This window comes from Symphalangus syndactylus, chromosome 8 (genome assembly GCF_028878055.3).
Source record: "Symphalangus syndactylus isolate Jambi chromosome 8, NHGRI_mSymSyn1-v2.1_pri, whole genome shotgun sequence".
Classification (NCBI taxonomy): Eukaryota; Metazoa; Chordata; class Mammalia; order Primates; family Hylobatidae; genus Symphalangus; species Symphalangus syndactylus.
In genome coordinates, this window is record NC_072430.2 from 67201577 (window position 1) to 67216923 (window position 15347).

The 15347-nt window shown below is 39.1% G+C and overlaps 1 protein-coding gene across 4 annotated transcripts in view; it reads left to right on the forward strand.

The window, feature by feature from the left end:
* The window catches only part of SOS2 (SOS Ras/Rho guanine nucleotide exchange factor 2), a 116423-nt gene that overhangs the window by 39729 nt on the left and 61347 nt on the right, over nucleotides 1-15347 (forward strand). For all 4 annotated transcript variants that reach the window (XM_055289432.2, XM_055289431.2, XM_055289430.2 and 1 more), the window contains 3 exons: nucleotides 5136-5339; nucleotides 11250-11393; nucleotides 13233-13343. In XM_055289432.2, coding sequence (XP_055145407.1) covers nucleotides 5136-5339; nucleotides 11250-11393; nucleotides 13233-13343 — 459 coding nt within the window. The remainder of the gene's footprint in view (nucleotides 1-5135; nucleotides 5340-11249; nucleotides 11394-13232; nucleotides 13344-15347) is intronic.

Genomic DNA, 15347 nt, shown 5'->3' on the forward strand with positions numbered 1-15347 from the left:
GCTAATTTTTGTATTTTTAGTAAAGACAGGGTTTTGCCGTGTTGGCCAGGCTGGTCTCGAACTCCTGACCTCAAGTGATCTGCCTGCCTTGGCCTCCCAAAGTGCTAGGATTACAGGCGTGAGCTACTGCGCCTGGCTTTTTTTTTTAGACAAAGTCTTGCTCTGTCGCCCAGGCTGGAGTGTAGTGGCGCAATCTCTGCCCAGTGCAACCTCTGCCTCCCGTGTTCAAGCGATTCTCCAACCTCAGCCTCCTGAGTAGCTGGGATTACAGGCGCGTGCCACCATGCCCGGCTAGTTTTTTGTACTTTTAGTAGAGACAGGGTTTCGCCATGTTGGGCAGGCTGGTCTTGAACTCCTGACCTCAGGTGATCCGTCCATCTTGGCCTCTAAAGTTCTGGGATTATAGGCGTGAGCCGCCCATGCCTGGCCAGAAAAATCTGAAGCTACCAGGAGTGGGGTATGAATATATTTTCTCTTTCATGGTAGTATTACTCCATCTATTTCAAGAGCTAGCTCGCTCTCTTTTTTTTTTTTTTTTTTTTTTTTTTTGTGACAAGGACTCACCTAAGCCGGAGTGCGGTGGTGTGAACAGGGCTAACTGCAGCCTCAAACTCCAGGGCTCAAGTGATCCTCCTGCCTTAGCTTCCTTTGTAGCTGGGACCACAGGCTTGAACCACCATGCCTGGCTATGTTTAAAATTTTTTTGTAGAGGCTGGGTGTCTCTTTGTTGCCCAGGCTGGTCTTGAACTCCTGGGCTCAAGCAATCCTCCCACTTCAACTTCCCAAAGTATTGGGATTACAGGTGTGAACCACTGCACCTAGCCTGGCTCTACTGTTCGTGCTATAAACATGACCAAAAAATGCTTTACATGTCTAATCGTTTATAAATACATACAGTACATGTATGCTCTTTAGACAATTATCTTTTGTGTATTTACTGTGTGTCACGTGCTTTGGATTTTAAGACTAAAGCCCTGTGTTTTATCTTTAGATGGTTAGTATTTAGTAGGGGAAAAGATAGAACAGAAATTTTAATACAGTTGACCCTCTGTATTCATGAGTTCTGTATCCATGGATTCAACCAGCCACAGATAAAAGATACCCAGGGAAAAGAAATTCCACAAAATTCCAAAAAAGCAAAATTTGAATTTGCTATGAGCTGAGTGCTACATTTAATCTATGTGAATGAAGTGACATGTAGGCATTGTGTTAGATATTACAAGTAATCCAGAGATGATTTAAGTAGACAGGAGCATGTATGTAGGTTATATGCAAATAGTATGCTATTTTATATAACGCACTCTAGTATCTGAGGATTGTGAGGATATGGGGTGGGTACTGGAACCAATCCCCTACAGATACCAAGGGATGACTGTATACATTAGATACTTCAACAGGGAAGAGAGAAGGTTGCTAATCAAGGGCTAATGCTAGTGGAAGAGATTCTGGTAGGGAGTCAGGGAGAATTTGGAAAAGCTATCCAAAAAAATTATATTTGAGCTAAGTGGTGAAAAAATGGGTAGAGATTGGTCAGGTGAATAAATGAGACTTGGGAGGGAAGGGGAAGTAAGAGAAGACATTCTAGACAGTGGGAAATAGAGGGAACTGACCAGATTTAAGGGATATTTCTTAGTTAGAATCAACAGGATTTGGGAACTTATTGGATACAAGAGAGAAGTTGGAAAAGTGATGAGTCTAAGGTGATGGACAAGTTTTCTAGTTATGAAGACCAAGTAGGTGATGCTGTTTAACTAGTGATTCTGAGAGTGTACATGTATAGGTTTTTTAAGACAGGCAGATATCTAGCGAGCCTTTGGTAACATTTGTGTAGGATCCAGAGAGATGCTGAGGCTAGAGATAAACACTTAGGAGTCATTGTCATCTAGATAGTAATTGGAAATCATTTAAGGGAATGAGCTCACTCTAAGGAGTGATATATCATTCTGTCAGTGTAGCAGACGTTTCAGACTGGTGACCTTCTAGTAAATAGGGTCTCTAGGTTTGTTTTTTAAATTTTTGAATTATTTGCCTTCTGTTTATATTTATAGATCTAAAAATTTTACATAAAAATGTAAATCCCAGACTTTTCATGAAAAAAGAAAATCAGAATGCCTAACAGAAAATAGCTGGCACTGAGCAGCACACTTCCTCTTTAGGTGCATGTACCTTCCGGTTTGCCATAATCCCCACTGTTTCTTGTATATTATAATGTTACTTGCCTGACCCCTGTAGCATTTAAATTCAGGAACTTTGGTATTATGTGACCAAAAGAGTTTTCATAATGGAACCCTGGAGTGGGTGGTAGAGAAGGTAAGTCATAGAGAAGGAGGCCCCACTGACAGAATGGTGTATCAGAAGCCAAGAAGAGAAAAATTGTTTGGGGGGGTGGTTTATATGTGTTTTTTCTTATTTAGAGATAGGATCTCATTCTGTCACTCAGGCTAGACTGTGATGGTACAATCTTAGCTCACTGCAGCTTCAAATTCCTGGGCTCAAGTGATTCTCCCACCTCAGCCTTCAGAGTAGTTAGGACTGCAGGTGTCTACCACCATGCCTGGTTATTATTTTTTTTTACTTTTGGTAGAGACAGAATCTTGCTATATTGCCCAGGCTGGTCTTGAATGCCTGGCCTCAAGTGATCCTCCTGCCTTGGCCTTCCAAAGTGCTGAGATTGTAAGCATGAGCCACCATGCCTCGCCCTGAGAGTTTTAAGAGTTTTAAGAATGAGAGAATGGTCAGCTTTGTCAAAAACTAGAGGAAACAAGTAGGAAGACTAAAACACACTATTAGATTTGACACTAGATCAATAGTGAGAGCAGTTTTAATATAGTAATGGGCTTGCTAAGTGAATGGGAGCAAGAAGTTATAGCTAGCAAGTATGACCTACTCTAAAAGGGTCTCTGGTGGGGAAGAGAAGAGGGTGGTAGCTCTTCTGTGTGTTTTTATGTCTTATGCCTTCCTTTATTTTGCATGTCTGTTTGAAATCAGATTTCATCACCAAATTCCCTGTGTAGCCTTACTGGTTTCATTAAATTTAAAGTGGCTGGGAAGTGGGGATGATGGTCTTCAATGACAAGAAGGTGGATTGCATGGAGTAAGCAATGGGGAAGGGATTTGAGAGTGTCACAGAACATGAGATTAGGCAGGTGGGTTGGAGTTAAATTATGAATGGCCTTTATCCTAAAGAAGTTAGGATTTTATTCAGAAGGCAATGAAATCCAGTATCATTTTTACGTATCATTTATTTTTAGTAACATGATTTTAGAACTGGAGTTGGGAAGACCTGTGGCAGGCAGATCAAATTATGAAACTTGTGTATCTTTGTAAGAGATGGTGATTGTTTAGTGGAGTAATCTAAAGCCTGCAGTAAGATGGAGAGAGCTGACCAGATTTAAAAGATGATTATAAGATATTTCTGCGTTAGATTCAAAAAGATTAGGAAGGCAGAGTTCATGTTTACTTTATTAGCATATTTTACTAACATGTGGTACAGTTTATTGTGATCAGTAGATGTTTTTCAGAATGAATGAATGAATATCTGTTATTGTGTTGTCAGAATTTCCTCTCACCCCTTTGAAGTTTTTTACTTTTTTTTTCAGGGTATACCTTTATGCTGAACTCTCTGGGTACTTTTCGGTCAGTCTTAAATATATAATTAACTAGGTCTCATCATTTAAAAAAAAACTATTATTAATTATAAAATGTTGGTCACAGCCAGGCGCAGTGGCTCACAACAGTAATCCCAGCACTTTGGGAGGCTGAGGCAGGTGGATCACTTGAAGTCAGAAGTTTGAGACCAGCCTGGCCAACATGGTGAAACCCCGTCTCTATTAAAAATACAAAAAAAAATTAGCCCGGCATGGTGGCGTGCACCTGTAATCCCAGCTACTCAGGAGGCTGAGGCAGGAGAATCACTTGAACTTGGGAGGCGGAGGTTGCAGTGAGCCGAGATCACACCACTGCATTCCAGCCTGGGTGACAGAGCAAGACTCAGTCTCACAAAAAAAAAAAAAAAGTATAGTCAACTTTCTTTTTCACTTTGATTTACAGCTAGTTTGCCTGTTGGTTGACCTAAGTCCATGGTAGCATTTCTGAAAGAAGAAGTGGTTGCTACAACAATTTAAGCATCTGTGAGATGTTTGGGTTTAGCAAATGAACGTAATAGCAGTGGTCATTGTAGTAAATGTGCATCAGAAATGCATTGCACTGATCTGTTGTGTGCCTCTACCATAGTAGCATTTCACTTTTCTCCTTTTAACCCTACTCAAATATGTACTATCATCCTTATAATATGGCAAGGAACTACCATGTTGAATACCTACTATTTGCTAGATGTAGTAGTATGCATTTTATATACATTGCCACATTCAATTCTTACTATCAGTTACATTTTACACATAAGGAGTGTGACTTTCAAAAGAATAAATGTGTTCATAATCATAGTCGAGTAGTGGCTGAACTGGGATTTTTGGCTCAGATTATTGTTCCCAAAAGACAGGCTTGCTTTTTTTTTTTTTTTTTTTTGCTATTATGTGTGAGTGTGTGTATATTACAGTACACATATATACATATATATATATTAGTACATATTTCACCATTAGTTCATATCTCCAGAAATATTTATTTTGCCATACTCGATTTTATTTGAATATTTCCCACATTCAACAACTTTTTTTCCTTTTATTCTAGGTTTTATCATATAAATTTACTTATAATACACACAACTCATTGTTTAATATTTATGTGTGTGTGTATGTAGGTGTGTGTGTGTGTGATGGAGTCTCGCTCTGTCACCTAGGCTGGAGTGCAGTGGCGTGATCATGACTCACTGCAGCCTTGACCTCCCAGGCTCAAGCAATTCTCCTGCCTCAGCCTCCCAAATAGCTGGGATTACAAGTGCCTACCACGACGCCTGGCTAATTTTTTTGTATTTTTGGTCGAGACAGGGTTTCACCATGTCGGCCAGGCTGGCCTCGAACTCCTGACCTCGAGTGATCCTCCTGCCTTGGCCTCGCAAAGTGCTGGGATTGCAACACCCAGCCCTGTTTAACAACATATAGATTTCAAGTACTTTGAGGCAGTTTTTATAAAAGTAAAGAAAATAAATTTATACATTATTGATTTCTGTTTCTCAGGTTTTGATGGACATGTTTGATCAGGATGACATAGGTTTGGTTTCTCTCTGTGAAGATGAACCTAGTTCTTCTGGTGAATTAAACTACTATGATCTTGTCAGAACTGAAATCGCAGAAGAAAGACAGTATCTACGAGAATTAAATATGATCATAAAAGTGTTTCGAGAAGCCTTTCTTTCTGATAGAAAGCTGTTTAAACCTTCTGTAAGTACCTTTTTGGGTTTGAAATTCTGTGTACCCCAAAAAATCAGACCAGCTTAAAATCATAAATAGTCACTGTTTTTTATTTTTTTGAGATGGAGTCTTGCTCTGTTGCCCAGGCTGGAGTGCACTGGTGCGATCTCGGCTCGCACCACTGCAGCCTCCACCTCCCGGGTTCAAGCAATTCCTGCCTCAGCCTCCTGAGTAGCTGGGATTAGAGGCATGCACCACCACACTTGGCTAATTTTTTTATATTTTTAGGAGAGATGGAGTTTCTGCATGTTGGCCAGGCTGGTCTCAAACTGCCGACCTCAAGTGATCTACCTACCTCGGCCTCCCAAAGTGCTGGGATTGTAGACATGAGCCACTGCACCCAGCCCATAAATAGTAACTTTAAATACTTTATGAGTACATTAAAAATACTTTTATGTATTTATGGGCTTTATAAATATGTGAATTGTTATACTAATATAATAGGTACAGTGACAATGAAAATTAGGCACAAAATTACAAAGAGGTTTATACTAGGGTGAAAGCATTTTCCGCTACGCAGTATCTGATATTTAGAGTCATTCATTTGGAGGTGGTGAAAAAGATGTATGGTCTAGGAAAGAAAGACCTCTGCATTTTTCTGTCTTTTGGTAAGTACCTTAAGGCAGTAGTTTAAAGTTTTAGTTTGAAGTTCAGAATACATGGGGTTAAAAAAAATAAAGTTTTAACGGTGGAACTTTTAAAAATAAAAGTTTATGCAGAATGCCATGTTTAACAAACAAAAAAGGTTTTTTTCTTTCTTTCCTTTATCACATGATTTATTTTTCCATGTCTGTATGTTTGGCCCGCACTTTAAAAATAATTAGTCTTGGCCGGGCGCGGTGGCTCATGCCTGTAATCCCAGCACTTTGGGAGGCCGAGGCAGGCAGATCAAGAGGTCAGGAGATCGAGACCATCCTGGCTAACACGGTGAAACCCCGTCTCCACTAAAAAATACAAAAATGTTAGCCAGGCATAGTGGTGGGCGCCTGTAGTCCCAGCTACTCGGGAGGCTGAGGCAGGAGAATGGCGTGAACCTGGGAGGCAGAGCTTGCAGTGAGCCGAGATCACGCCACTGCACTCCAGCCTGGGCGACAGAGTGAGACTCCTTCTCAAAAAAAAAAAAAAACAAACCAAAAAACAATAATAATAATAGTAATAATTAGTCTTGGCCAGGTGCCAGGTGCAGTGGCTCATGCCTGTAATCTCAGCTGTTTTGGGAACCGAGGCAGGAGGATTGCTTGAGGCCAAGAATTTGAGATCAGCCTGGGTAACAGAGCAAGACCCAGTCTCTACAAAAAAATTTAAAACTTAGCTGGGCATGATGGCACATGCCTGTAGTCCCAGCTGCTGGGGAGGCTGAAGTGAGAGGTTTGCTTGAGCCAGGAATTTGAGACTATAGTGAGCCATGATCATGCCACTGCACTCCAGCCTGGGCAAAAGAGCAAGACCTCGGCTCAAAAAAAGATACTTAGCCTTTGTCTTATTTATCTTGTACCTCCTAACTTCCTCCACAAAATAACTATAATGTGAGTAAATAAGAGTGATACTCAGACACAGGTGGCTGAGTATTTAAAGTTAGGAACAGATTTAGCTGTTCTCATTATTTTCCAAAAGAATGAGTTTTAAATGATAATCGAAAGTGTTTTAGTTGGCAATTACTTTTTTTTCTTTTGGATATATGTTTAGTTTAACAATGTTTATAATAACTCCCACTGGGAATACTATCATAAGTAGTCAGAACTTTATCTGTTTCAGAGTGCTGTTCTATTTTATTTGACCCTTATAACAATCCTGAGGGATAGATTGGGCAGATATTATCATCTCTACTTTACTTGTAAGGAGATTGACTTTTTTTTTTTTTTTTTTTTTAAATACAGATGGGGGTCTCGCTATGTTGTTCAGGTTGGTTTTGAACTCCTGGGCTTAAGCAATCTTCCTTCTCAGCCCCCCAAAGTGCTAAGATTACAGGCTTGAGCCACTGTGCCTAGCTGGAAATTAACATCTTAATCAAGTTAGTTATAGAGCTTGATCTTGAATGTGGCTTCTTTTCTACCACATTACAATTGGATTTTGTCTCTAGTGGTATGAAGAATAAAAACCTAATAAATGCTGGCAGCTAATGTTATCTTTGTCTTTTTGTGTCCCATCAGTTTTCATTCCTCAGGAATTAATTTTTATGGGTCTCTTTTCACTGGATTAGTGCTGATATGACAGAAAATGTCTATTTTAATACTAAAGGGTCAGATGGAAGAGAGAATCCCTTTTTTATCTGTCTCTGTATCTACTATAATTTTTTTAGCATTAAGTAAAATATAAACTTTTGAGGTAAAGACTATCTAAAATCAGAGCATAGTACTCTGCAAATATTAAATAAGTGAATGACTTAAAAATTATCTTAAGTTACTCCTTTTGCCCCTCATCCTGTGTTTTCAAAAAGCTTGCATTTCTGGAAGGCCTAATATGTGCCAGGAGCATTTTACAGAAATCATCTAATTTAACCCTAAGAACCTTATGAGCTGGGTATTAGCAGATCAAATGTGTGATAATGGGCAAATTACTTAACTGCTCTATGCCTCTGTTTCCTCATTTGTAAAATGAGGATGATTATAGTACCTATCTAATAAGGATATTAGGTTATTACATTTCAGTGCTTAGAAGAGTGCCTAGAATATAATGTGCCCAATACATGTTAGTTGTTATTATTGTCCTTTTCATTCCTAATCCAGGGTCATTCATCTGGCATGTTGTAACAGGGAAAAACAGTTTTTCCTCTCTAATCTTTTTTTTTTTTTTTTTTTTGAGACGGAGTCTTGCTCTGTCATCCAGGCTGGAGTGCAATGGTGCAATCCCGGCTCACTGCAACCTCTGCCTCCCGGGTTCAAGCGATTCTCCTGCCTCAGCCTCCCAAGTAGCTGGGATTAGAGATGCACGCCACCACGCCTGGCTAATTTTTGTACTTTTGGTAGAAAGGGGGTTTCACCATGTTGGCCAGGCTGGTCTCGAAATCCTGACCTCAGGTGATCCGCCTGCCTTGGCTTCCCAAAGTTCTGGGATTACAGGCATGAGCCACCGCGCCTGACCCCTCTCTAATCCTCACACTCAACACAGAACACAGAACATTTCTGCGACAACATATGTGAGGATTTTTTCCCCATACACCAAAGTAATTCTCCTGCGGACACCAACTAGGTGTCCTATAATTTAGCTCAATTTTGACATTATTTACCTGGAAATAGTGTCAGATCTCACAGATTAAGGACTCAGTCCTAACACGACTGTCTCCCACTTCAGGCGCCAATTGAAAGTCCCAGGTTGTGAACTGTGCTCCGGACTGATCAGTTATAAATTGGAGTTCTCATGACCCCCTCCTTGGGTTCCATTAATTTGGTCGAACAGCTCACAGAAATCAGGGAAACATGTTTACCAATTTATTATGAAGGACTTTAAAAGGATACAGATGGAGAGATGGACAGGGCAAAGTATAGGGGCACGGAGTTTCCAAGCCCTCTCGGGGCAAGCCACTCTCCTAGCACCTCCACAAGGTCAGCAACCAGGAAGCTCATCAAGAGTTTTTGTGGAGCTTGATCTCTAGCCTCTTGCCCCTGCTTTTTTTTGAGACAGGGTCTGGCTCTGTTGCCTAGGCTTAAGTGCAGTGGCACCATCTTGGCTCACCATAACCTCTGCTTCCTGGGCTCAAGCTATCCTCCAGCTTCAGCCTCCTGAGTAGCTGGGACTACAGGCACACACTACCCCACCCGACTAATTTTTTATTTTTTGTAGAGACTGGGTTTTGCCATGTTTCCCAGGCTCTTTCCCCAATTTTTTAGAGGTTAGTGGGTGGGGCTGAAAGTTGCAACCCTCTGATCCTTTTTCTTTTTTTTCATGAGTCAGTTTGGTTTCAAGTAACCCTTCAATCCTCTAATCATCTGGTCTTTTTGGTGACTGGCCCTATCATGAGGTTATCTAGGGGCCCTACTGTAAGTAACCTCATTAGCATAAACTCAATATTTATGAAAGGGACTCATTATGAATAACAAAAGACATTATTATCACTCAGGATATTAGCATTTTAGGGGCTCTAAGACAGGAACCAGGGACAAAGACCAAAAATATGTTTCCTATTATACCACATGTGGTGGAGCCAGAATCCAAGCTCAGGTCTGTCAGGTTCCAAAGCCCATGATGTTTCCATTATAAGATGCCAGAGTGAATAATAGTTGGCCATAACCGGGATGGTCAGTCATATGATATGTTTGTGTTCAGAGGGCTTGAACCTGTCTTATCCTAGATATACAGCTATCTGCCACATACAATGTTTTAGTCAGTGATAGACTATAAATACCCATATATATGACAGTAATCCTGTAAGATTATACTATATTTTTACTGTACCTTTTCTATATATAGATATGTTTAGATACACAAATACTTAATCATTGTGTTACAATTACCTACAGTATTCCATACAGTAACATGCTGTACAGGTTTGTAGCCCAGGAGCAACAGGCTATACCTATATGGCCTAAGTGTTGTAGTATACCATCTAGGTTTGTGTAAGTACACGTCATGATATTTGCACAATGACAAAATCACCTGACAGCGCATTTCTCAGAACATACCCCTGTCTTTAAGTAGTGCATGGCTGTAATTCACAGATGGGAGCTTGGATGAAATCTGTAATTCCTTCTCAGATCCAGGAAATGGGCCCTAAATTGTGAAACCAGATTGTAACAGGATTAGGAGTTATCTTCATTCTCATCCCAGCTCTTATCATTAACCTATAAGACTATATAGCCTAAGCTATAAGTAAAACCTAGGGCTTTGTAAGACCTTGATCAAGTCTTTTAGCATCTCAGCCAGTTTTAAAACACTCAAATGCCAGAATTCTTTATGTAAAAAGTAGCTTAGAATCATCCACAGTAGAAGGTTTTAGATTTAACAAAACTGTCTAGAATCTATATTTTGTAGTATTTTTATTGTCTGTTATCTAAGAGATTTTTAAAATTCTCTTCCTGTTCATGATTGATTTTTACTGTCTTGGAATATATTAATTTGAGATTGAATGAAGATATACCCTTAACTCTTATATTGTTTCTTTTTTTTTTTTTGTACAAGCAAATCTCTTTATTTCCAAAGTATGTTGACCCCTCCAACCCGAGTTAAAAGAATACACAGTATGATTCCATCTTTTAATACATTAACATCAAGATGTACATGTTTGAAAATGGTTGGAATTTTATAGTGGAATAATGCATACTAAACTATTAACAGTTTCTACCTCTGAGGGTCACGGGTGTAAGGGGGGCATGAAAGTAAACATTCATATTTTACTCTCTCTGTCTTGTGTTTGAATCTTTTATAATGAGAATGCATTCACATGTAATAACTTTTATTTTTACAAAGAATGAGTTTTCCCAAGAGCAAAATGCAAAAATTCTGCTATAGCTTATTGACATTTAATGCAAATATATTGCTTTATATAATATATGAATTGTTCAAAAGTGATAATAATAGCTTTAATCATGCTCCCAATAAAAGATTTGCTAGTTAAAGAAATTCTACAGTTTATTCCATAAATTTAAAAACATGTAGAAAACGAGTATCACCCATAAATTAAATGATGTATTTGGTGCAGGGCAGGTAAGGCTTAGCTCAGGACAGTTCTTGGCTTTGTCCAGGAAAGAAGTCAAAGGCATGACAATGGTAGGAACCTCTGCTGAAGCGGCAGCGTACAGCAGCAGCAGAAGTACTGTTTCTTGTGGAACAGGGCTACTCCATAGGCAGTGTGCCTCGAGTAACCTATATTGCTTTTTATATTTAGTAATTTTTAAGCAGAATTCTCAATCTCACGTTTCTTAACCTTTCCTTCTCTTTTTTCAGGATATCGAAAAGATTTTTAGTAACATTTCAGATATACATGAATTGACTGTGAAACTTTTAGGTTTGATTGAAGACACAGTTGAAATGACTGATGAAAGCAGTCCTCATCCCTTAGCTGGCAGCTGTTTTGAAGATTTGGCAGAAGTAAGTTTACAAAAGTACTTATATTCTCATTAAAGTCCTAAATGCTGTAGTAAGAAATTTAGAGACGAGTCTTGGCAACATAGTGCGACTCCATTTCCATAAAAAAGTAAAATAATTAGCCAGGCATGGTAGTACCCATCTGTGGTCCCAGTGACTCAGGAGGCTGAGGTAGGAGGACTGCTTGAGCCTGGGAGATCAAGCCCGTGTCACTGCACTCCATCCTGGGTGACAGAGTGAGACCCTGTCTCCAAAAAAAAAAAAAAATTGTAAGATACTCTTTATGAAAATTAGAAGATACCACTGGCCATTATAAAAAGATATTTAAGATTTAACTGATAAACTAAAATCACATTGCCTATATAGTGACACTTTCTTTATAGTGTGTTTATGGGAATATTTATAGTGAAAGTTTATATACTAGAGTAGTATATAAACTAGAGTAGTAACATTTAGGTTTTTTTTTTTTTTTTTTTAGTGGTAAGTATGTTCAAGATGAAGGAAGATAGATTTTATTGACCATAGCTCTTTACCTTCTGTGGATTTTAAACTTAAAGTTGGAAAGAAAGTTTATATTATTTTAATGTTTTCCAGAGTAAAAACAATTTTGTTGTCTTTTAAATGACTATAAAAATAATGTAGCTCATTGTAAAAATATTCAGAAAAATAGAGATATATAAATTAGATGAAAGTCACTTTATTTTATAGTACCCAGAGATAACATATCCTTATGTATTTCTGTGCATACATACGAATGTATGTTTGCAAAAATAGGATCCTGCTATTTTATAACTTACTGTTTTTACTCTGTATATCATAAACATTGTCCATGTTAATGTATATACTTCAACACAGTTTTTAAGTATAAATAATGCGATGTTATATGGAGACACCATAACATATTTTAGCTATTATCCACATAACATATTTTAACTGTTATCCATAGGTTGTAGAGTTTTTTCCTTTTTTTTTTGTTGTTATTGTAAACAGCACTGCAACAAACGTACTTGTACTATGCCTTGATATTCTAATCTTTTTTTTTTTTTTTTTTTTTTTTTTTTTGAGACAGAGTCTCCCTCTGTCGCCCAGGCTAGAGTGCAATGGCACAATCTCGTCTCACTGCAACCTCCGCCTCTCAGGTTCAAGCCATTCTCCTGGCCTCAGCCTCCTGAATAGCTGGGATTACAGGCACCCGCCACCATGCCTGGCTAATTTTTTGTATTTTTAATAGAGACGGTGTTCCTCTATGTTGGCTAGGCTGGCCTCGAACTCCTGACCTCATGATCCATCCACCTCGGCCTCCCAAAGTGCTGGGATTGGATTATAGGCATGAGCCACCGCGCCCAGCCGTATATTCTAATCATTTTTAAGGATATATTCCTGGAAGTGGAATTTTAGTGCTAAAGACTAGATACATTTTTAGAACTTCGAAACATTTTGCCACGTTCACTTCCAGCTAAGTTCCAGTGTATGTAAGCTTCCTTCTTTCTTCACCCTTTCCCTTCACTAACTCTGGGTATTACCTTACTCTTTTTCTTTTTAATTCTTTTTTTTCAAAATTTGTTTTGTTTTCATATCTGGTTCTGCAGATATCCCATTAATTTTTGCCAGTCTAATGGGAAAAGAAATCTTTCTTTCTTCTTCTCTTCTCTTTTTTCTTTTCATTTCTTTCTTTTCTTTTGAGACAGGGTTTCATTCTGTTGCTCAAGCTGGAATATAGTGGCACAATCATAGCTCACTGTAACTTCGAACTCCTGGGATCAAGTGATAATAATCTGTACCGTATTGGTAGAAAATATATTCTTTTAAACCTAAGGCTTTTTCTCTTTTTTAAAAAAATAGGAGCAAGCATTTGATCCTTATGAAACATTATCACAGGACATTCTTTCACCAGAGTTTAATGAACATTTCAATAAATTGATGGCCAGACCTGCAGTTGCTCTACACTTTCAGGTAAACTTAAATTGAAGGTTTTTTTTTTTTATAAAGCAAATAAATATCTCACTATTTTATCCTTCAAATATTTGTAATTCTGGAATCCTTTTAATCCTTCAAATCTTGTTCATTCTAAACCTGTTTTAGATTATCTTCTGTTTTCTCTCTGGAGCTCTGTCTGTTCTTATTGTAGAAATCTTTTATAGTACAACATCACGAATACTGAATGACTAGAAGAATTTGGCACATACCAGATCTGGGGTATAAAGATGAATCTGGCCGAGTGCAGTGGCTCATGCCTGTAATCCCAGCATTTTGGGAGGCCAAGACAGGTGGATCACTTGAGGTCAGGAGTTTGAGACCAGCCTGGCCAACATGGTGAAACCCTGTCTCGACTAAAGTTGCAAAAGTTAGCTGGGCCTGGTGGCGGGCTCCTGTAATCCCAGCTACTCAGGAGGCTAAGGCAGGAGAATCACTTGAACCCGGAAGGCGGAGGTTGCAGTGAGCCGAGATCATGCCACTGCACTCCAGCTTGGGTGGAATAGCGAGACTCTGCTCAAAAAAAAATAAATAAATAATAAAAAATAAAGATGAATCTGGAGTGTGATTTCAGGATTATGTTCCCTATAGGAGGAAGATTTGGAGAAATCTTAAAAAGTTGAGATAACCTCAACCTCCTGTGTACTCATACTGATTTTTCTATGAGGCCTACAATTTAAAGGAGATAAATGCTGTATTGAGGGAGAGTATGCAAGTTAGTTGGTTCAGGAATACACTTAGATAAAATGAAAATAAGTGGAGAGATGCAAATTTTATTTTTACTATCTCAACACTAACAACAAAAGTTATGTTGGCATAGGTAATACTTGGCTAAATATGTAAAACTTCTACATCTAAACTGACTTTTCCAGCCAGACGTGATGGCTCATGCCTGTAATCCCAGCACTTTGGGAGGCTAAGGTCAGAGGATCGCTTGGACCCAGGTGTTTGAGACCAGCCTGGGCAAAATAGGGAGACCTCATCTCTACAAAATACAAAAACTTAGCCGAGCGTGGTGGCGTGCACCTGTGGCATGCCAGAATTGCTTGAGGCTGGGAGGTCAAGGCTGCAATGAATCATGATCACGCCACTGCACTCCAGCCTTGGGTACAGAGTGAGACCCAGTCTCAAAAAAAATAAAAATAAAAAATAAACTGACTTTTACCCCTTGACGTTTGAATATGGTAAAAATCCTTATTGTCCTAAAACAAACAAACAAATGAACAAACCTGTCTTCACTCTAGTAGAATAATTAACTAGAGTGAAGAAAGTTTTTTCATTTCCTCTCATTTTTTCTTTGCAGCCAATTGTCTTTATATTATTTTTTACCATTCTTTATGAAAATACTACCATGTATGTTTTAATCAGGATATAAATTGCCTTTGACAAGTAACTTAATTGCCAAATCCAGTGGATATTTTTATTTCATACTTAAATCTGTAGTAATTTGTTACTGCTCTTATCTCTTGGTTCCTGTATACCTGAAGGCTGGGCGTGATGGCTCATGCCTGTAATCCCAGCATTTTGGGAGGCTCAGGTGGGTGGATCACCTGAGGTCAGGAGTTCCAGACCAGCCTAGCCAACCTGGTGAAACCCTATCTCTACTAAAAAATGCAAAAATTAGCTGGGTGTGGTGGCACGCACGTGTAATCCCAGCTACTTGGGAGGCTGAGGCAGGAGAATTGCTTGAACCCGGGAGGCAGAGGTTGCAGTGAGCCGAGATCGTGCCACTACACTCCAGCCTAGGTGACAGAGCAAGACCCTGTCTCCAAAAAAAAAAAAAAATGTATATATATATATATATATACACACACACACACTAGCGGGCATGGTGGTGCACACCCGTAGTTCCAGCTACTACAGAGGTAGAGGCAGGGGCAGGAGGATCACTTGAACCCAGGAGGTGGGGGTTGCGGTGAGCCGAGATTGCAACACTGCGCTCAAGCCTGGGCTGCAGAGTGAGACTCTGTCTTTAAAAAAAAA